Raw genomic sequence first — 15,385 nt, 5'->3', positions numbered from 1 at the left:
TTCGACCTCGGACTTCGAGCTCACTATTCGAGTCGGTATTCGAGCTCATTATTCGAGCTGAATTCAAATTGGCCTTAAATAGCTTCCAACACTTGTTTTGAGGGTGAATGATGCAAGAAACATCTTTTTTTCCAAGTAACAACAGCAAGTGATTATGTGGGGATGTTCCTTTAAAAAAAAAAAGGTGGAAAGAGAAGTTGTGTCCAGAATTTTGTTCAGTACTGTATATACTTCTTCTTCTTCTTCTTTATCTTCTATATCTTCTTCTTCTTCTTCTATATCTTCTTCTTCTATATCTTCTTCTATATCTTCTTCTTCTTCTTCTATATTGTCTTCTTCTTCTTCTTCTTCTTCTTCTTCTTCTTCATCTTCTTCTTCTTCTTCATCTTCTTCATCTTCCTCATCATCATCTTCTTCATCTTCTTCATCATCATCTTCTTCTTCTTCTTCTTCATCTTCTTCTTCTTCATCTTCTTCATCTTCTTCATCTTCTTCTTCTTCATCTTCTTCTTCTTCATCTTCTTCTTCATCTTCTTCATCTTCTTCATCTTCTTCTTCTTCATCTTCTTCATCTTCTTCTTCATCTTCTTCATCTTCTTCTTCTTCTTCATCTTCTTCTTCTTCTCCTTCTTCTTCTTCATCTTCTTCTTCTTCTTCTTCATCTTCTTCTTCTTCATTTTCTTCTTCTTCTTCATCTTCTTCATCTTCTTCTTCATTTTCTTCTTCTTCATCTTCTTCTTCTTCTCCTTCTTCTTCTTCTTCTTCATCTTCTTCTTCTTCATCTTCTTCTTCTTCATCTTCTTCATCTTCTTCTATATCGTCTTCTTCTTCACTTATTTCTCTTTTCAATTTTTTTTTTTTTAAGAAATGCAGCTATTTTTGAGCGTAACAAATAGCTGGTGGCGCACGCATGTTGGAAGCGTCATTGTATGTGCTCCCTGGCAGTGGAAACACACAGACAGCAGGAGGTAAATTCAGCAGCAGGAGGAGGAGGATGAGTGTGTGGCAGCAGGCAGTCAATGAGGCAGGCAGCGTGACATAATAGCCCTGGTACCTAGCGGTGATACCAGGGCTGTAAATAAACACAGCAGGCAGGAGGTCCCAGACAGCGGTCGTGCAGCCCACATCGTGTCCAATACACAACTGGGACAACACAGTTTTCAACCCGGGCACCTCAGAAAAATTAAACCTTTTTTTTTTTTTAATGGTTTTTTGGTTTTGTTTGTACAACCAATTACACAGATATATAGCTATTGTTTGATGTAATAGCTGGTGGCAGAGTGGCAGCAGAAGGAAATTCTGTGTACCCTGGCAGTGGGAAACACAGACCGACAGCAGCAGTAGCAGGAGGAATGGAGGAGTAATGTGAGCAGCTATTGTTTGACGTAATAGCTGGTGGCAGTGTGGCAGCAGAAGGTAATTCTGTGTACCCTGGCAGTGGGAAACACAGACAGACAGCAGCAGCAGGAGGAATGGAGGAGTAGTGTGAGTGTGGCAGCAGGCAGGCAGCGTGACATAATAGCCCTGGTACCTAGCGGTGATACCAGGGCTGTAAATAAACACAACAGGAGGTCCCAGACAGCGGTCGTGCAGCCCACATCGTGTCCAATACACAACTGGGACAACACAGTTTTCAACCCGGGCACCTCAGAAAAATTAAACCTTTTTTTTTTTTTTTAATGGTTTTTCGGTTTTGTTTGTACAACCAATTACACAGATATATAGCTATTGTTTGACGTAATAGCTGGTGGCAGAGTGGCAGCAGAAGGTAATTCTGTGTACCCTGGCAGTGGGAAACACAGACCGACAGCAGCAGCAGCAGGAGGAATGGAGGAGTAATGTGAGCAGCTATTGTTTGACGTAATAGCTGGTGGCAGTGTGGCAGCAGAAGGTAATTCTGTGTACCCTGGCAGTGGGAAACACAGACAGACAGCAGCAGCAGGAGGAATGGAGGAGTAGTGTGAGTGTGGCAGCAGGCAGGCAGCGTGACATAATAGCTCTGGTACCTAGCGGTGATACCAGGGCTGTAAATAAACACAACAGGAGGTCCCAGACAGCGGTCGTGCAGCCCACATCGTGTCCAATACACAACTGGGACAACACAGTTTTCAACCCGGGCACCTCAGAAAAATTAAACCTTTTTTTTTTTTTTTAATGGTTTTTTGGTTTTGTTTGTACAACCAATTACACAGATATATAGCTATTGTTTGACGTAATAGCTGGTGGCAGAGTGGCAGCAGAATGTAATTCTGTGTACCCTGGCAGTGGGAAACACAGACCGACAGCAGCAGCAGCAGGAGGAATGGAGGAGTAATGTGAGCAGCTATTGTTTGACGTAATAGCTGGTGGCAGTGTGGCAGCAGAAGGTAATTCTGTGTACCCTGGCAGTGGGAAACACAGACAGACAGCAGCAGCAGGAGGAATGGAGGAGTAGTGTGAGTGTGGCAGCAGGCAGGCAGCGTGACATAATAGCCCTGGTACCTAGCGGTGATACCAGGGCTGTAAATAAACACAACAGGAGGTCCCAGACAGCGGTCGTGCAGCCCACATCGTGTCCAATACACAACTGGGACAACACAGTTTTCAACCCGGGCACCTCAGAAAAATTAAACCTTTTTTTTTTTTAATGGTTTTGTAGTTTTGGTTTTACAACCAATTACACAGATATATAGCTATTGTTTGACGTAATAGCTGGTGGCAGTGTGGCAGCAGAAGGTAATTCTGTGTACCCTGGCAGTGGGAAACACAGACAGACAGCAGCAGCAGGAGGAATGGAGGAGTAGTGTGAGTGTGGCAGCAGGCAGGCAGCGTGACATAATAGCCCTGGTACCTAGCGGTAATACCAGGGCTGTAAATAAACACAACAGGAGGTCCCAGACAGCGGTCGTGCAGCCCACATCGTGTCCAATACACAACTGGGACAACACAGTTTTCAACCCGGGCACCTCAGAAAAATTAAACCTTTTTTTTTTTTAATGGTTTTGTAGTTTTGGTTTTACAACCAATTACACAGATATATAGCTATTGTTTGACGTAATAGCTGGTGGCAGAGTGGCAGCAGAAGGTAATTCTGTGTACCCTGGCAGTGGGAAACAGACCGACAGCAGAAGGGCAGTACACAGCAGCCCACTGTAGTTGTAAAATGTGTGGCTGCAGGTGACGTAATAGTCAAAGTGAACCAGGCTGGCTTAGTGAGCAGGAGCCAGGAGGTGGTAAAGGGTGGTAAGGCACATTAACGATGGTTCTAAGTTCCGGCAGCCAGTTCATGTCCCCCTCTCGCCGACAACAGTGGCCAGGAACTCGCCTTCCACCCACGCCTGGTTCATCTTGAGAAACGTCAGTCTGTCCACAGACTTGTGAGACAGACGTGAGCGTTTCTCGGTGACCACGCCACCAGCTGCACTGAAGCAGCGCTCGGACAGCACGCTGGAAGGGGGGCAGGACAGCACTTCCAGGGCATACTGCGCCAGCTCGCTCCAGATCTCCAGGCGCTTGACCCAATACTCCATGGGATCAACAGGGGCATCGCTGTCAAGCAGCTGTCATGTAGGACCCCATGTAGTCAGCCACCATGCGGGTCAGGCGCTGGCTGTGACCGGAGGAGGATGCTGCTGCATGCACCTCCTCTCTAGTCACTGCTGCCGGAGCCTCTACAGTCCTGTAGAGCTCGTGGCTGAGAGACAGCAGGTCTGTGGGGCGCTTGCTGCTGGATGCAGGCACCTGCTGCTGCCTCTGTGCTGGCTGCTGGACAGTGGGGGTGAAAGGCTGGGGGAAGGCTTCCTCCAAGCGCTCAACAAGGGCCTGCTGCAAGCTCCTTATTTGTTGCGCTGGGTCTCCTCCTGCAGGCGGCAGGAACTGGCTCAACTTCCCCTTGAGGCGTGGGTCCAACATCATGCTGATCCAGATGTCCTCCCTCTGCTTCATCTGGATCACCCTGGGGTCCTTGCGCAGGCACGCCAGCATGTGCGCTGCCATTGGGAAGAGGCGGGCCACGTGTGCTGGCACATCGATGGCAGTGCTGTCCTCATCCTCCTCCTCTGCCTCGTCAGCCTCATCCTCTCTCCACCCCCGCACCAACTCAGCTGCACTGTGCTGCTCCCCCTCATCAGCAGCAAGGTCAGGGACCTCCACCAAGTCCTCCTCCTCCTCCCCCTCAGAGGTGGACTGTGCAGCTGCTTGCCGCTCCTGCTGGTCCAAGGCTGCCGCTCCCTGTTCCAGCAAAGCATCGAGGGCCCTGTTCAGCAGACAAACCAGGGCCCCCCCCATCGCAGACCATAGCATGGTCCCTGCTCACCATGTTAGTGGCCTGCAGAAAGGGAGCCAGCACTAAGCACACCTGCTGCATGTGCCTCCAGTCATCATCGGGGACGATGGACGGGATGTTGCTGGTCTTGTCCCTTCTCTGAGCGGCGGAAACAGTGGCCAGGGCAAGGTACTGGTTGACAGCGTGCTTCTGTTCAACCAGACGCTCCAACATCGCCAGGGTGGAGTTCCAGCGAGTCGGAACGTCAAGGATCAGCCGATGGCGTGGCAGCTCCAGCTCCTTTTGCACGTCTTCCAGGCTCGCACAGGCTGCAGCCGAGTGCCGGAAGTGACGCACAACGTTCCTTGCCGTTTCCAGCAGTTCGCCCATCCCCTGGTAGGTGCGCAAGAACTTTTGCACCACCAGGTTCAGCACGTGGGCAAGACAGGGGATGTGGGTCAGGTTTCCCCTGTCTATTGCGGCAACCAGATTGGCCCCATTGTCGGCCACCACCTCTCCGACTCTGAGGCCTCTGGGGGTCAGCCAAATCCTCTCCTGCTCCTGGAGTTTGGCCAACACATGTGTTGCCATCAGCTTGGTCTTCCCAAGGCTGACCAACTGCAGCAGCGCTTGGCAGTGGCGGGCCTTCACGCTGCTGCTGAGGCGGGGGGTTTGGCCAGGTGTGCCGGAGGATGGCAGAGGATCGGAGGAACCTGCTGCAGTTACCCTGACCCTGCGGGGGGGCACCACCCACTGTGTTGCTGCTGCTGTGCCTGCTGCTGCTCTCCTATCCTCACCCCCTTCCACCAAGCTGACCCAGTGGACAGTGAAAGACAGGTAGCGGCCTGTCCCGAAGCGGCTGCTCCAGGAGTCCATGGTGACGTGGACCCTTTCACCAACCGCGTGCTCCAGCCCTCGCTCCACATTGGCCATCACAAAGCGGTGCAGTGTAGGAATGGCCTTGCGGGCGAAAAAGTGTCTGCTGGGGAGCTGCCAGTCTGGGGCTGCACAAGCAAGCAGCGCACGCATGTCGCTCCCCTCCTGCACGAGCGTGTACGACAGGAGTTGGGAGCACATGGCCCGTGCCAGCAAGCCGTTCAGCTGCCGCACGCGACGGCTGCTGGGAGGCAGAGCCCTAACCACCCCCTGGAAGGACTCGCTCAAAAGGCTCTGGCGTGGCCTTTTGCTGGCACGGGAATCAGCAGACACAGCAGAGGAGGCCACTGAGGACTGGCTGCCAGAACAGGCCTCAGTGTCGGCGGCAGGAGTTGCAGAGGGGGGAGGAGCAGTGCGTTTCCGCACTCCTGTTGGTGCTGCTGGAGGAGCAGGAGGGCGGGTGGCTGCTGTTGCTGCTGCTGCTGAAGGCTGTGCAGTGATGGATGTGGTGCCACTGCCAGCACCAGATGCCTTCAGCCTCTGGAACTCCTCATGCTGGTGGAAATGTTTCGCAGCAAGGTGGTTGATGAGCGAGCTGGTGCTGAACTTTAAGGGGTCTGCACCTCTGCTCAACTTCCGCTGACAGTGGTTGCAAGTGGCGTACTTGCTGTACACTGTGGGCATGGTGAAAAAGCGCCAGATTGGTGACAAAAACAACCCCCTACGGCATGGAACCGCTGCTGCCTGTCTCCCTGTGGTGGTTGGGGGGGGGGCTTGGGTGCGGCTGGTGGTGGTACTGGCAGATGCTGCTGCTGCTGCTGAGCCTGAGACACCAGCAGGCTGTGGGACCTGCCTACTGCTGCCAATGCTTGCAATGATGCGCCTCCTTGCAAGGCCCACAAGCGCATCCTCCTCCTCCTCCTCAGAGCTGCTGATGACGACATCCCCTGGAGGTGGTGGCACCCAGTCTTTGTCTGTCACCGTGTCATCATCATCCTCCCCCTCCTGAAACATGTCCTGCTGGGATGATGACCCCCCAAACTCCTCTCCTGATGCATGGATGGGCTGCTTGACTGTCGCCACAGTCTTGCTGTCCAATCCCTCATCCCCCAAAGTGCCCATCAGCATCTCCTCCTCAAAATCGCCAACAACAGCAGACAATACCCTGATGGTGCCTGGGGTCAAAAGACTGCTGAGTGACAGGTCGGCGACTGACGGTGAACTGGCCTCCTCCCCAGGCCCTGCTGGGCGGCTGCTGCGAACAGGGGTGGTGGTGGTGGTGGTGGTGAGGGTGGAGGCCTCGGATGCAGAGCTGATGGCGGGCTGCTCATCCTCCGTCATCAGTTGCACCACAGTGTCTGCATCCTTTTCCTCAATGGGACGTTTCCGACCCGGCTGGAGGAAAATCGGAGCAGGTGCTACACGCTGCTGCTGCTGTGTCTCTGCAGCGTGAGTTGCAGATGCTCCTGCTGGGCGGCGCCCAAGGCGTCCACGGCCAGTGGCTATGGGAGGAATGTTAGCCACTGACGCTGCTGCTGCTACTGCGGAACTGTGCATGGTGGCGCGGCCGCGCCCGCGGCTTGCCACAATGCTGCTCCCTCTCCTCCTGATTCCCTTGCTGCCCTTCCCCTTGCCCAAACCGCGCTGGCTGCCACTTCCAGACATCTTCGATGTTTTGGGCGTAAACACAAAAGTTTTTGAAAAGGGCGGGTGAGTTGACTGAGTGAGTGTCCCGACTCCCTAGTACAGTAAGTAAGTAGTAACAGTCAGGAAGTACAACTAGCAGTTACAATAATCACAAGGAAATAGAGTGTGTGTACACTACAGACAGTGAGTGCACGCACGCGCAAACACGCGCAGGAGCTGGCCTATGAACAGAGACTGAGTGAGTGTCCCTAGTACAGTAAGTAAGTAGTAACAGTCAGGAAGTACAACTAGCAGTTACAATAATCAGTAGTAATCACAAGGAAATAGAGTGTGTGTACACTACAGACAGTGAGTGCACGCACGCGCAAACACGCGCAGGAGCTGGCCTATGAACAGAGACTGAGTGAGTGTCCCTAGTACAGTAAGTAAGTAGTAACAGTCAGGAAGTACAACTAGCAGTTACAATAATCAGTAGTAATCACAAGGAAATAGAGTGTGTGTACACTACAGACAGTGAGTGCACGCACGCGCAAACACGCGCAGGAGCTGGCCTATGAACAGAGAATGAGTGAGTGTCCCTAGTACAGTAAGTAAGTAGTAACAGTCAGGAAGTACAACTAGCAGTTACAATTATCAGTAGTAATCACAAGGAAATAGAGTGTGTGTACACTACAGACAGTGAGTGCACGCACGCGCAAACACGCGCAGGAGCTGGCCTATGAACAGAGACTGAGTGAGTGTCCCTAGTACAGTAAGTAAGTAGTAACAGTCAGGAAGTACAACTAGCAGTTACAATTATCAGTAGTAATCACAAGGAAATAGAGTGTGTGTACACTACAGACAGTGAGTGCACGCACGCGCAAACACGCGCAGGAGCTGGCCTATGAACAGAGACTGAGTGAGTGTCCCTAGTACAGTAAGTAAGTAGTAACAGTCAGGAAGTACAACTAGCAGTTACAATTATCAGTAGTAATCACAAGGAAATAGAGTGTGTGTACACTACAGACAGTGAGTGCACGCACGCGCAAACACGCGCAAGAGCTGGCCTATGAACAGAGACTGAGTGAGTGTCCCTAGTACAGTAAGTAAGTAGTAACAGTCAGGAAGTACAACTAGCAGTTACAATTATCAGCAGTAATCACAAGGAAATAGAGTGTGTGTACACTACAGACAGTGAGTGCACGCACGCGCAAACACGCGCAGGAGCTGGCCTATGAACAGAGACTGAGTGAGTGTCCCTAGTACAGTAAGTAAGTAGTAACAGTCAGGAAGTACAACTAGCAGTTACAATTATCAGTAGTAATCACAAGGAAATAGAGTGTGTGTACACTACAGACAGTGAGTGCACACACGCGCACACACGTGCAGGAGCTAGCCTATGAACAGTGACTGAGTGAGTGTCCCTACTACAGTAAGTAAGTAGTAACTGTCAGGAAGTAGAATTTACAATAATCAATCAGTAATCAGAAGGAAATAGAGTGTGTGTACAGTACACAGACAGTGAGTGCACACACACAAGCAGGAGCTAGTAGCCTATGAACAGTGACAGTGAGTGTCCTAGTACAGTTACAGTATATAACTATTCAGAAGGAAATAGAGTGTGTGTACAGTACACAGACAGTGAGTGCACGCACACGCAGGAGCTAGTAGCCTATGAACAGTGACAGTCAGTGAGTGTCCTAGTACAGTTACAGTATATAACTATTCAGAAGGAAATAGAGTGTGTGTACAGTACACAGACAGTGAGTGCACGCACACGCAGGAGCTAGTAGCCTATGAACAGTGACAGTCAGTGAGTGTCCTAGTACAGTTACAGTATATAACTATTCAGAAGGAAATAGAGTGTGTGTACAGTACACAGACAGTGAGTGAGTGCACGCACACGCAGGAGCTAGTAGCCTATGAACAGTGACAGTTAGTGAGTGTCCTAGTACAGTTACAGTATATAACTATTCAGAAGGAAATAGAGTGTGTGTACAGTACACAGACAGTGAGTGCACGCACACGCAGGAGCTAGTAGCCTATGAACAGTGACAGTCAGTGAGTGTCCTAGTACAGTTACAGTATATAACTATTCAGAAGGAAATAGAGTGTGTGTACAGTACACAGACAGTGAGTGCACGCACACGCAGGAGCTAGTAGCCTATGAACAGTGACAGTCAGTGAGTGTCCTAGTACAGTTACAGTATATAACTATTCAGAAGGAAATAGAGTGTGTGTACAGTACACAGACAGTGAGTGCACACACACACGCAGGAGCTAGTAGCCTATGAACAGTGACAGTGAGTGTCCTAGTACAGTTACAGTATATAATATAACTATTCAGAAGGAAATAGAGTGTGTGTACACAGACAGTGAGTGCAAGCACACGCAGGAGCTAGTAGCCTATGAACAGTGACAGTGAGTGTCCTAGTACAATTACAGTATATAACTATTCAGAAGGAAATAGAGTGTGTGTACAGTACACAGACAGTGAGTGCACGCACACGCAGGAGCTAGCCTATGAACAGTGACAGTCAGTGAGTGTCCTAGTACAGTTACAGTATATAACTATTCAGAAGGAAATAGAGTGTGTGTACACAGACAGTGAGTGCAAGCACACGCAGGAGCTAGTAGCCTATGAACAGTGACAGTGAGTGTCCTAGTACAGTTACAGTATATAACTATTCAGAAGGAAATAGAGTGTGTGTACACAGACAGTGAGTGTGCAAGCACACGCAGGAGCTAGCCTATGAACAGTGATAGTCAGTGAGTGTCCTAGTACAGTTACAGTATATAACTATTCAGAAGGAAATAGAGTGTGTGTACACAGACAGTGAGTGTGCAAGCACACGCAGGAGCTAGCCTATGAACAGTGACAGTCAGTGAGTGTCCTAGTACAGTTACAGTATATAACTATTCAGAAGGAAATAGAGTGTGTGTACACAGACAGTGAGTGCAAGCACACGCAGGAGCTAGTAGCCTATGAACAGTGACAGTGAGTGTCCTAGTACAGTTACAGTATATAACTACAATACAAAATACGATCACTAAGTACTAGTAAAGGACAGCAGAAATACTGTCTAATACTATCTAATACTGTCTAATACTGTCTAATACTAATGAGAAATAAACTAACAGAGGACAGGAGGACAGCTGCCCACACAGGCAGGCCCTGAGGCCTAAAGCTTTAAGCTTGCCTGCAGCAGCTGGCCTATCTCTATGTAACACAAAAGCTACTAACTAAAATACAATGTCTATCTAACTAACAACAATATAGGTGTGTATAGGAGGTGTATGTGAGCAAAAACGCTAGGTAAATGACCACAATAGAGCTCTTGCTAAGCCAAAGCACAAAGGAGCAACTCTCTCTCTATGCAAGTCTCAGGCAAGGACGGAGAAACGGAACATGGCGGCCGCTATTTATAGGGTAGGGGCTGGCCAGGGTCCCCCTTTGTGATTGGCTGCCGTCAGAGGGCCTGGGAGCCCTCTGATTGGCTCTAAGGACATCAATCTGGGCTATGATGCTATTCGAGCTCGGTATTCGAGCTCGAATAGCGCCGTTTGCTCGAATAGCTCGAATAGTGAATGGGCTATTCGCGTTTACTCGAATAGCCCATTCGAATAGCTGTAGCTATTCGGAGCTCGAATACCGAGCTCGAATAGCTGAAAAAGAGCTCGAATATTCGAGCTACTCGAATATTCGAGCTCTGCTGAGCACCACTGCACATAACGTTTGTATTGAGTCTGTTATTCTTAAGGCCCTTTATTGAGGTGATTGTGAGGCATTGTGATTGACTTATTTAATTATTATGTACACCGCTGCTATCACCTTTGGTGATTTTTTAATATTGTTTTTAATTAAGTTGACTGTTTACCAATAAAGCTTTTGTATGATCTTTGAATTCAATTCGGAGTGGTTTGGTGCTGTTGTTATTGGGTACTTTTCCTTGTTGTTTATGCATACCTTAATTGCCCAATTAGCACATTCCTCTCGTGTTATTTAATTTTAATTATATTGGATGGTGCTTGTCCACAATGGTTGTCTAACATATATGAAAGTGTGCTGTTGCGCTGCGGAGGTGTGGCACCCCTTGCACCTGCACAGTAACACAGAGTCACTTGCTGTATGTGGAATAAAACAGAGGCTCTGTGCAAGGTGCCCAGCACAGTGTGGCCATGCTTGTTCATGGACAAAAGTGCACACTGCTTGTCGACACCCTTGTCAACGAGATTCCAAGGGTCCCAGTGCTGGATTGGTGGAGGCAAGTGGGATGGGGAAGGCCTTTGGTTATCTAGAGGCTTCCCTCTACTGAGGTAACAAGCCATTCGGGGCACTTTTTTCAATTCAGGTACACTTTAAAGATTAAGGCCAGTTTTACACCCGGCCATTGGGTTGCAGTGAGATGCTCTGCCCCATCGCATTGCACCGCAACGCAAAAAACTTCATATGACCCAGCAGCAGGGTGTGACAACAAGGTTGTATGCATAGCGCCGACCCCCCACCCACACACTTATCACTGCCCGTTGCCACCCCTCGTCCAGTGAGGTACTCTCTGCTGGACAGGAAGTACATCACGGGGATTCCTGGGTTTCCTCGTCATATTCAAATCGAAGCTGAAATATAACACTAATGCTGTTGATTTTGCCGCAGATTGGCGCCCAATTGAGAACGTCTGGCACGACACAACGCGGTAACTATGCTGGGACAAATTGCCTTGCATTATCGTTGTGCTACCCTGGCCTCACACTAAATAGGGGGCATTGTTTTACAATGAGAAAAACGATCCTGTTATTAAACATCAAATCATTTAAAATGCTTCTATATGAAGAAAAGCATTTATTGTTTCCACTACAATGTATAGTACATATTTCTTTCTCAAAATGTTTCTGATGTGAACCTGGGAATTTATGAACTTGTAGCAGAATTACTAAAAAAATAAGGGTGACTACTTTTTCTGTAAATCTTTTTTTCTGGTGGAAACTGCAGGGTTAATAATTATCATGTAGCATTTGGGCAAAAATATGCATCCTAACAACCCAGCACTTGACATTTCTATGGCAAACACCTGCACAGCCACCATGTATTTCCCTCTGGTGCTCAGATAGGCCGGGATCATGGCAATCCAAACACTGCAGAACACCAGCATGCTGAACGTGATGTACTTGGCTTCATTAAAGCTGTCCGGTAATGTCCTCACCATGAAAGCCAGGAGAAAACTCACAGCTGCAAGAAACCCCATATAACCCAACACAGAGTAGAAGCCAATCACTGACCCCTCATTACACTGAATGATGATCTTCTCAGGATAAGTGAACATGTCATACTCCTGATATGGGGGAAATGTAGACAACCAGACAATGCAGCTCAGTACCTGGACAGAAGAACAAGAGAGAACTATAGAATACGATACTCTGGCTCCCACCCATTTCCTCCAGAAAGTGCCAGGTTTGGTGGCTTTGAAAGCAATGCAGACTTGTATGGTCTTGGCCAGAACAGAGGAAAGAGCAATGGAGAAACATATTACAAATAAAACCTGTCTTAGCATGCAGGTTATATCCACAGGACGTCCGAGGAACAAGAAGACACATAGGAAGCTCAGCAGGATGGAGGTCAGGAGAATGAAGCTCACAGTCCGGTTATTGGCTTTCACAATAGGAGAGTTCCAATGTGCTATGAACAGTTTTATGATACTCAGTGTAATTCCAGTGCATATAAGAGTCATTATTGAGAAAATAAATACTATAAAATCTTCTTCATAAGATAAAAACTCATACAATTTAGGAATACATTTTGTTTTATCTATATTGGAATGCTGATCATCAGGACATTTGTAGCACCTCTCCATATCTGGTGGAAAAGAGATAAACAGTACAAGGACATATTAAATTGCATATATGATATCCTCAATCCTAGCAGAGGATATCTTTTGAAGTGTTCCTGTACAGTGATGCTCATCCAGATTCCAGATACCCAAACTATCCAGATATCCAAACTTTTTTCTGGTATCTAAACTTGGATACAGATTCCAGATACCTGGATAAATCCGGAATGCACTATCCGAGCTAACTCAGATACCTATTAGGTATCCGGAAATCAGTCCAGATACCTAGTTCGGGTACCCGGATCTGGATAGCGTAACCACGAAGATGACGTCCATGACATCATTGAGCCAATCAGTGGGCTCCAAGCCGAAGCCCTAGCAGCCAATCACAGAGGGGAACTCTGGCCAGCCCCTCCAGTATATAAGGCGGGCGCCATGATGAGAATCTCGTCCTTGCTTGTGACTGCTCACTGAGAGACATCTCTAGTGCTGTTGGCTAAGCAAATGCTGTATTACTTAGTTAAACCTATGGTCTTTGCTCCTAAACACCTGTGCTACACCAGTATTTTATTGGCTTTTAGTTAGCTAGCTTATATTTTGATTTTAGTCAGTGTGACAGTCAGGCTCAGTGCTGCAGCTGCTAGGCTAGGTTAGGGCCTGCTGTGTGCACAGGTTAGGCCTGCTGCCAGCCTTAGCTACAGTATAGCTTGTAGGTTATTAGGGATTAGATTACTATACTACTAGTCTTATATTGTGTGTAGTTAGTTGTTAGAGAGAGTACTACTACTGTGTTAGCTTCATTTGCTACAGATAGTTACTGCAGTGCTGCTGTTAGAGTCAATCAGTGTGTGACAGATACAGTTAGTGTGTGCTTCTGTCACTCCGTCAGTTGAAGTTCTACTAGTACTACTACAACTAGTCTACTACTACCAGTTATATATAGTTAATTTGTATTGAGTTAGCTTACTTTAATTGCAGTGCTGTTACAGTGTGACAGATAGACAGACAGTTAGTGTGTCAGTGTGTGCTACTCTTCTGTCACTCTGTTAGTTGAAGTTCTACTACTGATACTATCTACTAGTACTACTGATCTGAATAAAGTACAAGTCCATGACATCATTTGGACACATATAAAGTTGTACTATGTCTGCTGGCACTGGCAGCTCAGGGAGGGGCATCATGAAAAGCAAGGGCAAGAGGAGAAGCATTGCCACCACCGTCGGTGTCAGTGTCCATTCCGCCGCTAGCCACTGGCCGTGGACGCACTGGGCGCCCAGCTGTTAGGGGGAGTCACATTGCAGAGGTGCAGCAGCGTGTAGAGGCCATTTTCCAGCAGGGTCATCGGCGCACATTGGAGGAGAAAGACGCCGAGCCTGTGATGGAGCTGATGGTGGATGAGCAGGCCTCCACCAGCTCTACAACAGAGATCTCTACCCAGCACACAGAACAAATCTTCTGCTGCCAGTCTGCCACTGTCACCAGCTATTACACCACTACAATAGCTGTATTTTGTTGAAGAAAAAAAAAACTTTCATTTTTTTAGATATCTGGGCTGAAAACTGTGATGTCCCAGTTGGGCTTTAGACACAATGTGGGCTGCACGACCGCTGTCTGGAACCTTCTGATGTTAATTTACAGCCGTTTCGGTTTGAATCCAGATATCTGGATTTATCCAGATTTTTTACTATCTGGATCTGGAACAACCCAGATACAGTGGTTTGCAAAAATATTTGGCCCCCTTGAAGTTTTCCACATTTTGTCATATTACTGCCACAAACATGAATCAATTTTATTGGAATTCCACGTGAAAGACCAATACAAAGTGGTATACACGTGAGCAGTGGAACGAAAATCATACATGATTCGAAACATTTTTTTACAAATAAATTACTGCAAAGTGGGGTGTGCGTAATTATTCAGCCCCCTTTGATCTGAGTGCAGTCAGTTGCCCATAGACATTGCCTGATGAGTGCTAATGACTAAATATAGTGCACCTGTGTGTAATCTAATGTCAGTACAAATACAGCTGCTCTGTGACGGCCTCAGAGGTTGTCTAAGAGAATATTGGGAGCACAAAACCTTGAAGTCCAAAGAACACACAAGACAGGTCCAAGACAGGTCAGGGATCAAGTTATTGAGAAATTTAAAGCAGGCTTAGGCTACAAAAAAGATTTCCAAGGCCTTGAACATCCCACGGAGCACTGTGCAAGCAATCATTCAGAGATGGAAGGAGTATGGCACAACTTTAAACCTACCAAAACAAGGCCGTCCACCTAAACTCACAGGCCGAACAAGGAGAGCGCTGATCAGAAATGCAGTCAAGAGGCCCATGGTGACTCTGGACGAGCTGCAGAGATCTACAGCTCAGGTGGGGGAATCTGTCTATAGGACAACTATTAGTCGTGCACTGCACAAAGTTGGCCTTTATGGAAGAGTGGCAAGAAGAAAGCCACTGTTAACAGAAAAGCATAAGAAGTCCCGTTTGCAGTTTGCCACAAGCCATGTGGGGGACACAGCAAACATGTGGAAGAAGGTGCTTTGGTCAGATGAGACCAAAATCGAACTTTTTGGCCAAAATGCCAAACGCTATGTGTTGTGGAAAACTAACACTGCACATCACTCTGAACACATCATCCCCACTGTCAAATATGGTGGTGGCAGCATCATGCTCGGGGGGTGCATCTCTTCAGCAGGGACAGGGAAGCTGGTCAGAGTTGATGGGAAGATGGATGGAGCCAAATACAGGGCAAACTTGGAAGAAAACCTCTTGGAGTCTGCAAAAGACTTGAGACTGGGGCGGAGGTTCACCTTCCAG

At 48.0% G+C, this 15,385-nt stretch overlaps 1 protein-coding gene across 1 annotated transcript; it reads right to left on the bottom strand.

Annotated features, from left to right (window-relative positions):
* Positions 1-11,694: 11,694 nt before the first annotated feature.
* On the bottom strand, positions 11,695-12,471 carry LOC137543107 (vomeronasal type-2 receptor 26-like). The gene has a single exon (XM_068264723.1). It carries the CDS (start codon positions 12,469-12,471, stop codon positions 11,695-11,697), a length of 777 nt encoding a protein of 258 aa, XP_068120824.1.
* Between the last annotated feature and the right edge of the window lie 2,914 nt (positions 12,472-15,385).

Source organism: Hyperolius riggenbachi, chromosome 1 (assembly GCF_040937935.1).
Source record: "Hyperolius riggenbachi isolate aHypRig1 chromosome 1, aHypRig1.pri, whole genome shotgun sequence".
Lineage (NCBI taxonomy): Eukaryota > Metazoa > Chordata > Amphibia > Anura > Hyperoliidae > Hyperolius > Hyperolius riggenbachi.
This window is presented reverse-complemented; position numbering and strand designations above follow the sequence as displayed.